Source organism: Melospiza georgiana, chromosome 6 (assembly GCF_028018845.1).
Source record: "Melospiza georgiana isolate bMelGeo1 chromosome 6, bMelGeo1.pri, whole genome shotgun sequence".
In the NCBI taxonomy this organism is placed as follows: Eukaryota; Metazoa; Chordata; class Aves; order Passeriformes; family Passerellidae; genus Melospiza; species Melospiza georgiana.
Window position 1 is genome coordinate 53,216,185 of NC_080435.1, and position 10,801 is coordinate 53,226,985.

At 34.0% G+C, this 10,801-nt stretch overlaps 1 protein-coding gene across 3 annotated transcripts in view; it reads left to right on the forward strand.

The window, feature by feature from the left end:
- PPP2R5C (protein phosphatase 2 regulatory subunit B'gamma) overlaps nt 1-10,801 on the forward strand; it is a 71,345-nt gene that overhangs the window by 55,610 nt on the left and 4,934 nt on the right. For all 3 annotated transcript variants that reach the window (XM_058025679.1, XM_058025681.1, XM_058025680.1), the window contains 7 exons: nt 1,914-1,973; nt 2,329-2,437; nt 3,493-3,546; nt 5,278-5,448; nt 6,003-6,130; nt 7,675-7,776; nt 9,652-9,724. In XM_058025679.1, coding sequence (XP_057881662.1) covers nt 1,914-1,973; nt 2,329-2,437; nt 3,493-3,546; nt 5,278-5,448; nt 6,003-6,130; nt 7,675-7,776; nt 9,652-9,724 — 697 coding nt within the window. The remainder of the gene's footprint in view (nt 1-1,913; nt 1,974-2,328; nt 2,438-3,492; nt 3,547-5,277; nt 5,449-6,002; nt 6,131-7,674; nt 7,777-9,651; nt 9,725-10,801) is intronic.

Sequence of the window (10,801 nt, forward strand, 5' to 3'; positions counted from 1 at the left end):
ACAAAACACTGTATTACCAAAGCTCTCTGGAAGTGTGTTTTTACTGCTGTTACATCCAGTGTGAATGCAAGATTGTGGTGCCTGTTTGACTTTTTTCATTTTGATATCCTTTGCTTTTCTACAAATTACTGATACACAACCGTATATCAGCTTTACATCCTGCTCCTTCTCTGCCACTGTTTTCATCCCACAATGAATGTATGGTGGTACCTCTTTAAGAAAGTAGCCAAGAGCTGCCTATGGCAACAACTGAGCCTTTGGAAGGGATACAGAGCAGCTACTCTGAAATAATTAGTGAGCCTGTACTGTCTTACAATCAACTGGAAGTTGACTTCACAGGACAGTCTTGACAGGACAAGTGAAGAGCCAGTATATCCCAAGGAAAAAGTACAAGTGGATCTTAAAGATGCAGATTTTTTTCCCCCACACGTTAATAAATTTCCCAATGATTTTATTAAATTAAATCCAAAATGCATTATTTGGTCAAATATCTGAACAGATGGTAAAACAGCATCATAGCACATTATATGCACTTCTGAAAAGTGGTTTTATTTGCCATTTTGATAGTTCTGATGCTAAGTTTTTTAAAAACTAAGAAATTGGCTGGTTGTTAGATCAGCTTTGTATAGTTGGTTTAAGAGAGTTTTCCATCTAACATGTATATGGGAGATTATATAATTTGCACAGCTACAAAGTTGTGGGAGAAAAAGAAAAGCCAACCACAAACTTAGACAAAAACTCGCTTAGCTGTGTAATATTTAGGAGCTCAAAGTTTAAAGATTTTGCATCCAAATGTAAACTGGTGCACTTGTTTATGATCACCAAGGAGAAGTTGTTCCAGCTTGTCTTGAATTAGTGAATTGGGCTGTGTGAAATGATGTGTATGTGTACACATACACATGAAGTATGTGTACAACTTAAAAATATTTAATTTTCATATACTTTTACCTTCAAGTTGCCAGTTTATTACTGTGCTTACCTAAGAGATGTGTGGCCTTTTTTAGTCATTGACCAGAATTACATTAATTCTTTCCCCATAGTGTGTTAATCTATTTTTTTCCCAGAAGCAAAATACTTTTTTAAAAAATTGTGAAACCTGTATGTGCCTATTAATTCAATCCAAACCTTTTTGCATCACAGTGTTTAATTTTGCTTGGAATTATATCCTGAATTATATGGAGGGGATCTTTGAGAATTAAAAACTGTCACTTCAAATATTCTGGATTAAAAGTAGCTTTTAATATGTCAGCCTATGACAAATTTTCAAATTAAAAAATGCTTTCAAATTAGTGGAATTATTTTCTCATAAGTGTAAATGTTTATAACTCTGCAAATTACCTGAAGCCATGCATAGAACTTTGTCAATAAATTTAAACTCAGGTGAAGGAGACTGAAAGATGACTACCTAATAAATTACAGTGCTCTGTCTAAAGAAGATTCAGGAAAATGTGACATCCTTTGCTTATTGCAAGCCTTTTGTATGCACAGAGATCTGTAATGCCAAAAAGCTTTTTACATCCAGAAGTAGTAACTGTTTGAACACCTTGTGCTTGCATTTGCTATAGAAGGTTGAGTCATGGTGTTTAATTGTGCCAGATACTCTTGTGTTATTTTAATATTTAAAGTGTTATTTGCTGTGTTCAGTTTTGCATTATGAAAATGGCATAAGGTATGAATATTGGGAAAAGCTTGAGTGTAGGCTGCTTTGTAAAATGTGGGAGAAAAGAGCAAGCAGGTGTGAAGCTTGAAAGCAGCTGGGTGTGCTACTGATTTTTGTTTCCACAAAGTTTCTTTTCCATTGTGTCTCTCTGCTTTCCTTTTACTGAGTGACTGAAATATTTGGGTAATGATAGATGGTATTGGATTTGTATCTCTCTTCAGCAGTAAACCAATAAAATGTTTCATTTGTTTAGGTTTATTTATGAAACAGAACATCACAATGGCATAGCAGAATTACTGGAAATACTGGGAAGGTAAGTTGTAGATTTTGTTTCATTAAACTCACTTGCTTTTAAGAGTAGACTTCAAAAATTAAGGGGACTTTGTGTAAGATTGTAGAAACATGGAAAAAACTTGAACTTTGTGGTGATGTTTTGGGACATGACAATTTTTGCCGTGTCTCAGCTGTAGGTATAGTTGTGTGCAGCTTGGAAGAAGAATTTGAGACTGCTGAAAAACTTGGTTAAGGTGTGGACAGAGATTGATCTGACTATTCTATTCATTTGTAAATATTAGAAAACAAGTCCAAGAATTTTTGTATATCCTGATCATTAGTGCAAACTTCCATATAATTACTGATCTTTATTTTTAAATTTCTTTCCCTGGCAGCATAATTAATGGATTTGCCTTACCATTAAAAGAAGAGCACAAAATATTCCTATTGAAGGTTTTGTTACCATTGCACAAAGTGAAATCACTCAGTGTCTATCATCCACAGGTAAATTTTACTTGGTGTTTTTCATACTAGTGTTTAAGTAAGCTTGCTTGAAGAGGTTGGGGGACTTGAGTAACTGCTGTAAATTCAGTTCTAAGCTCCAAAACTTCCTGACTAACCAGCCTGGGGGAAATTACTAAACACATATGTCTGTAATGCTTCACTTGTTGATAGAAAAATTAAAAAGAAAACATGTGTGCTCACAATAATACCCTTTCTAAAAGCACTGTAGTGTTTATAGATGAAACATATGTAGTAGTTGGTTAATGTGAGAGTTCTTAGTATTTATCCACACAGGATTTTTTGTTTATCTTCTTGTCTGTAATGTTTAGATGTAAAAAATTGCAGAAAAGTATGGTTTTAATGAATGTCATTTATAAATACTTTATTCTAAATTACATGAAGCAATTCAGCTGAATTCAGTTTGTTGAATTTCCTGTTTTGAAAGGAATTGGGAATTTACGAGGACATCATTATTTAATTCAATTTATCCTTTCAGAAGTACACAGAAAAAAGGGGTCTCCTGAGTTGTACCATGCTTTTAATCCATATGCTTACATTGATAGGCATAGTTATCATTAGTTGTGATATATTTAAAAATCCCAAGATTTACAGCTGTTCAATGCACTTTTATCTAACTTAGGTTATGAAATAGAAAATAATTACTAAGTCAGCACAGGACACCAAAATGTTAGTGAGTGGAAAGTACTCCACAGGACAAGGTCATGATTTTTAAATCCTGTATTTGAAAAGATGAGGTGTGATGAAATGCAAAGTACTAGATCATAAAAGAAAGCATCATCATGTGTATCTACAATATAACACAGGAAAAGATGAGGACACACTTGCAAAGGTTGGAAAGAATTGCTAAAGCCTATTTACCCTTCTGTTTAAGTTGTCTGCCAAATAGGATTTTAAATTTAATTTTTTTTTTAATTACAGAAGAAACTTGTATTTTATTTGAAGCATTCAAAATTACTCTTGATTTATGCTAGTGACTTCAAAATGTGTTCAGTTTCATAGTGACAATTAATAAAACTCTTTTTCTTTTACTGTAGCTGGCATACTGTGTAGTTCAGTTTTTAGAAAAGGACAGCACACTTACAGAACCGGTAAGTTTATCCTGCTATTATTACATATTTTGAACTATTAACACACCTTACATCTCTAGACTGTTTAAGGAGGTTTGGGGATTGAAGTATTTATTTGTAATTGTTTATATTTGAGTCAAATATTTAACCATTTTGATCTATCAAATTTAGTTTTTTCCAGCAGTCATTCGGAATATCTAAAACTAACTAACACAACATTCATAGTACAGGTCTTACAAAGAGACAGATTTTATTCTGCTTGTTTTGTTCTGGCTGAGCAGACAGGAGATGGTGGGTCCAGAAGCAATTTAGTCAGAAATTAATTTGAACTGTGCTCTGTTCAGAGATGGATGTTACGATGGAACAGAGATTTCTGACAAACAGCTGCCTATTGGTGCAAGGCTTTTAAATCAGATCCTGTTCATGTCTACAAGCCTTGGACAAAACCAGGCTTTGGTCTGGCTGCACATAATTGCAGAGATGAATAGTTTTAACTGTCCTCTGTAGTATCTAGTGTTTTGTTTCATTACACCCAAAATCAAGTAGGTAAGAACCAGTCTGTTTAATCAGTATATCAATAAAACAACCACTGCTAACAAAAGTGCACATTATTAGATTGTGACCATTTCTATTGTAAAATGGAAATGGATTTCTTGAAACAAATGGAAGTATACACCTGAGCAGGAGTTCACTCCTAGCTGGAGCTTTTAATATCTAATAAGACAGCAAATGTCAGGCATTCTATCATTTGTACTGTATGAGATCTTGTTTTCTTAGCTTTCTTCCAGCATCAGATAGGATGTTGCATATTTGCTAGTAGGAGTCCAGAAATCTAGAATTAATATGCAACCAGGTTTGTTTCCTTTTTTGATCCCAAATAAGTATGTGATTGCTAATTTTTTCAAGCAAGTTATACACACATCAGCAAAGTACTGAGTTCCTGGTCAAAAGATCCTGGTCTTTACTTCCCTTTATAATTGTCACATGAGACTTTTTATATCTTATTTTTTAAAATCTGTGTATATTAACCAAGGCTTCATTGAGGACATAATGTCTGCTTTCATGATTGAATATTATATACTTGAAAGAAGTACTTATTTCTCAGAGTTGTCTTGTCACTGATGATATTAAATATTGCTTACAACTTTTATATTTAAAAATCATAGAATCACAGGATGGTGTTTTGAGTGTTCCTTGCTAGGTAAGCAAGCTGGATAAATAACTTATTAATCATGAAGAAAATTAAGACTAAGATCATAGTAAGATAGTCAAATCAAAGTTTAAGAGCAGCATACCTAGAATAGTTGGTCACCAGTAATTCAGGCATTTACAATAAATATTTTTTTTAAATATATTGTTAGAACTTAATTGCTTGATTTTTGGATTACATCCCCAGGAAGGTAGAGATTTAAAGCTGCTGTCACTTAGATGGCAGGTAATTTTCCTGATAATGTAGTAGCAAATTAGCACTTTGATCATATGGAGTTAGATATTAGGTTTTCTCTCTAGTATTATGATTATTATTTTTGAACATGTCTTACAGACATATAACTTTGTTTTCTGAAGAAGCAAGTTTAGATGTATTAACAGTTATTTCTGTGATACTGAACCATGTCTGATTACTAATGTCACATGGAACAAGCAATCACAACATTTGTGTTCTGCTTGAAATGCCAGACTTATTAATGCATTATAATTGAGTTCAAGATAAAGTGAAATTATCATGAAATTATTTTATCTTTGTCTCTACAGGTGGTAATGGCACTGCTGAAATACTGGCCAAAGACTCACAGTCCAAAAGAAGTCATGTTTTTAAATGAACTAGAAGAAATTTTAGATGTTATTGAGCCATCTGAATTTGTTAAAGTTATGGAACCTCTCTTCAGACAGCTAGCCAAATGTGTGTCCAGTCCACACTTTCAGGTCTGTATTTACTGCATGTGCAATGATACCAGAATTTTTGTACAGCAGACTTGTAATGTATTATTCACCGTAATGAATTTTATTTGTTGCAAAGGAGTCTTCAATTCTATGTCAAGTTGCAGGGATCCAAACATTAGCTTAACTGTTTGTTCTCAAGTGTGCAATATGTGCACTCATTTTGGGAGATTCACTTCAGTGTTATGCTTACCATAAAAAGGCTGAAAAACTCAGTGTTCTCAGAAGTGCCTGAACCCTTTCAGTATAGTGTTTGCATTTCATTTCTTGTAATACAAGTTCTGCAAATACTGGTTCTTTTGGAAAGTATTTCTTTGCTTGAATTTCAGAGTTCATGGGTTATAGATTGAATCATGACCCTAGCAAGGTAAAAAGCAGTTTTTCTGTCTCTTTCCATCAGCTCCATGACTCTCATTAGCACTAAAAAAATCCAAGTCTGATTTGCAACTCTTCTTACCTTTCCCTTATATTTGCCAAATGTTATGATTATTTGCTCTGTAAGAGATTGAAGAAGTGTTCCTTTTTTCATGTTGTCTTAGGTTGCAGAGCGAGCATTATACTACTGGAATAATGAATATATTATGAGTTTAATTAGTGATAATGCAGCAAAGATTTTACCCATCATGTTTCCATCCTTGTACCGGAATTCAAAGACGCATTGGAATAAGTAAGAAACACTTGTGCAAATTTCTGCTACTTCACTTCTGTGTAGTTGTAGGTTTAAGAGTTTGGATCTGTGAGTTGCTAGTTTAACACTGTGTTGAGCTGTTTATTCCATGATATTGAAGTTGCTGGATAAAGAAACTGTTGTTGTCCATTTTGAGGAAGTATTTAGAACTGTGGAAGATAGCGTTCCCTTTTCTAATTAAACAAGAAAGTGTTTTAGTGCATCTAATCCATTACATTCTTCTATAAATATGGAGCAAATTTGGCATACATCTGTAGTTCAGATACTTCTAAAGACTTAACTTTGATTTCTGATCACTAACCTATTTGCTGATCTGCATTTCTTCTGCATTCTAGTGAAATATGTTGTAGATCAGATAATTTTTTCCCCTTCTTTTTATTTTCTTTTTGTTTACTGCTTGTTTTCTTCTTTCTCCATTGATTATTTTCGTTTTTTTCCCCACAATAACGTAGTACTTACGCATGAAAGCAGTCCTGGTCAGCTCCCTTCTGCAGCTGTTCCATTGTAAAGTGCCTCTTTGTTTGAGCTATTGTGCAACTGCTGGGGTGGTGACAGTATCCCAGTCTGGCTCTAGCTGTGAATTGAGGACTGCTGATGGGCTGGCCAAGAATGAGTAATCAGTCTGCAATTAAACTCTAGGAAAGAAATGGAAAATAAAGTGATGTTAAAGTGGTTGCTTACTGTCACTGGGTGCAAGCAGTAACAAATAATGTACTCATTAATAAAATTCCAATTCAGTGATGCAATTGTACATAGTAAATGTGGGTTGCTGTTGGTTATTTTTTCTGACTTTCAAGGTCATGCATTCATTTTATTCTGAGTAAAAGTCATGCTACCAATACAGCTGCACTCTTACTTGTAACTCCATACACAATACAAAGTGATCATTTAACAGATTGCTTTTTGAGCAGCAGTACATTATAGCTTGGAGTTGTAAATTAATCTGTACAAGTGCCTTATCAAGCAGATTGATTTTGTGTGATTTTTGTGATGTTTTCAACTTTACTTTTCTAACATATTTCTTAAAGAGTTCTGGCATAATTGCATTGAACTGAGTGCTGTTGCTGTGTGGCAGTTTTCAAAAGGAATGGGGTCTTTTTTACACTCCTTTTAATTACTAACTCTTTTTTTTCTTCAATTTATCAGTTGCCAGTAAGTTACTTACATCAAGATCTTTAATGCCATACTACATTTTCCCTACTAACTCTTATGGGATTAGTGTCTGCTACTAAATTTCACAACTAGGCCTGTATTGATACATGTAGTACTAAGAGTGAGGTTCAAATGTCAGAAGTGTAAGTGATAAGTAGTACTGCAGAGTAAGAAAACTTTATTCAAAGTTGGTAATTTTAGTGTTAGGCCTCTTGTGGGTAAATTGAAACTTCCACTAATTAATTTCATTTCCACTTATTCTGAAATGATGTAATTTTCCAGTTATGTAGGCTATTGGCTACTGTTGACCAGAAAAAGTAGATTTCAAAGTTTAAAGTACTCTGAGTTTCAACCAGAAGTTTTACTTATAGGACAATACATGGCTTGATATACAATGCTCTGAAACTCTTCATGGAGATGAACCAAAAACTGTTCGATGACTGCACACAGCAATTTAAAGCAGAAAAACTGAAGTAAGTTTTCATGTCAGTGTGTCTGTCTGTTCTTGAGTCATTTGTTCAGAGTGCTTTAGCTCTCAAAAACCACTGTGTCATCAGTGGGAAGTTGCCTATTTTATTGCAGCAGTCTCAAAGTTGACTTGCTGAAACTTCTTGTTATATGTGAACTAAATCTTAACAAAGCGTCTCATGTAGGCTTAGACCTCATACTTCTGGGGTCACCATCTTCCTAAAAATTAAGTTTTTGAGAGGGACACTGCTAATGGTGGAACTCAGTGTAGAGGATCTGTTGAACAGTTTAGTTCACATCCTGTGATTATTTTTGCATGCTTTATTTACCCAGTGTTACTTCCTTTCATGTTGTCACTCAGTTTGTCCCAAAATACCTTCCCAGTATTTTTCAGCATTGCATTGTGTTAGCATATCTTCATATTATTATATAAGTTACCTGAAATCAAGTTGTTATTCTACAGTAGTGCAGGTCTCTAGTACAGATTTTATTTGATGGAAGAATCCTACTAAAATGAGATAGAGAAGTCAGAAGTATTAATGGTTTGGATCTCATTTTAGAGGCTGGAACAGTTAGTGGACTAGCAGAAGTGGGTTAGTACCTACTCACTAACTGGATATGAAATACCTGGATTTGAATTTATTTTAAATTTCAAAGTAATCAGGGATTCTTTCAAGTAGTGATTCAGATTAGACACCTATTTTAAACTGATATACTGGAAGTATACAGATTCTCAATGTAGATTGATTTGTCCAAGTTTTGAAGTTCCTTATTAGAATTCAAGAAGAAATTATCTTGTACAGTATCAAATTCTTAAGGTTTGTGTGTTTATAGATGACAAAATATGAGCATTGGCTCTTCAAAAAAAGACTGTAATTCTCTTTTTCCTGATTGCAAGTAAGTGGAACCCCTTTTAAATAAGAAATCAAATCTTTTCTTCTCTGATTTTTATAACGTTTTTGGATGATGTTCTAAGTATGCGCTAAAGCAGAGTGCTGAACAATGAGCTAGCAACACAAAACCAAAATAAAAAATCTCCCCCCACATAAGAACTGAAAATGGGGATGGTTGAAGGGTTCCTACCTCCCATCTTGAATTCATTTAATTGAGATCTGGAGGCAAATGGTGTGTGTGCTTGGATACAATTGCTCTTCCTTTTTTTTTCTTGGGTCATCTGATCTGTGCATTGAGAGCATTTTTAGTACTCTTAGTTCAAAATTATTTTAAATTCTACCAGCCTTCAAAGACAGGTGGATCTTTCTAGTCTCTGCAAGAAGATGTTTATTTGTAAGAAAGAAACATTTTACATTTTCAAATTGCATTAGGCATAAGAAAACAAACTTTTTCTACTTTGTTAAAAAAACCCACAAAACCAAAAAGAAAATGATCCACATTTATGTCATCTCTCTGGACTTGCTGCTCCCTAGGATGAGTGTAGTTTTGTTGGGTACTTCTCTGTTAGAGTTCAGTTCAAAATGTCTCTGGTGCCTTTTGGTTTAACCTGTTGCCTGAAGCCATTGGGCTGACAAGTAAAAATCTCTGCCCTTTCATGGTCAGTTGTCAACCTCTTATTTACTAAAAGAGCATTCTAATATTAGAAATAAAACAAAAATGTGCTTTCAGCCTAGATCAAAACTTCTTTCTGTTTTAATTTCTGCTTTTAACAGTGTACTGAAGATAAGCTGGTATCAGCCAGTTTGTTGCTTTCATGAGAAAATCTTGAGTTTTTCCCTTTTAATGTTGATTTGAGATCATGGGGTATTGATATGATGCAAGTTATCCTGTCAACAGTGGTGTTTTGGACAGTAGACTCAAATGGGTATAGCTAAACAATTTATTTTGTTGAATTCTTTTACTTCTATATGATTTTTTTTTTCCAGAGAGAAGCTAAAATTGAAGGAGCGGGAAGAAGCATGGGTTAAAATAGAAAATCTAGCCAAATCAAATCCCCAGGTATTTAGAAAAGATTAACATGATCATGTTTAAATACACTAATTTTGTTAAATATCAGTGGGGGAAACAGGTCTGATGATCATGGAAATAAAGGAATTTCACCAACTGTATTATGAAAGATACACAATAAAAGTACTTTTCAAATTTTTAACCTTTCTCTTGTGCAAGTAATTATTTTTTTTAAAAAAAGGTTTCTCAAAAGTATGATATGAAGCACTTTTTCCTTTCCTTGTAATAGGACTTTTACCATATTGCAGTTTGAAAAGTTATTGTGCAAAATTATAGAAAAATATAGAGAGGCCATAATTGGTTTCTCTTGAAAAGCTGTTTTGCAAACAATATATTACAAAAGAGATCTTTCTGCAAACTGAGTTTTGACTGGTCAGTTTTCCTTTGTATCAGATGGATTAATACTGTATGTTCTTGTCTGGTGCATTTGTTCCCATACTTGCACTGGGCTGCTCTGCTGGTGAACCTGCTGCTCAGGTATTTCCTGCAGGAACCATCCTGTCCAGCATTAATGATGTGGCTCAGTTATGATAACAAAACAAAGAGGTCCTTTAGGCTATTCATTGGATGTTGAAATTACAGGAGAAGGAAATGGTTTGGCTTGGATCCCCCCACACACACCCCCTTCATTTGCTTGGAGATTGATGCCAGTTTTCTTTCAGCTCAATCATATGAACAAAAAACCTCAAACATTCAAATTACTTCACAGCCAGAATTCTGTTATACTGTAGCAAGAAACTTAATGTACTATATATTTCCAAAACCATCTAGCTGAGTTTAAAGTGGTGGAAGAGGGAGAAATGGTACTCTGTAAACAGAAGTGGGACACTTCCTGGTCGCAGAGCTATTTTAAAACAGAAAGTATGAGGTAATCTCTTTTTCTAAGAAAAGGAAATTCGTGAATGTTTTTTTCCTCCTGGGTTATTTGCCAGGGAACAATTAATAAACTGTTCAAGTAAAATCTACTAAAATTAATAAACTGTCAGTTGACAACAGGTTAATTAAGTGAATCAAAAAGAACTATTCATATGAATGCAATAATTGACTTCCACTGACAAAATATTTCTC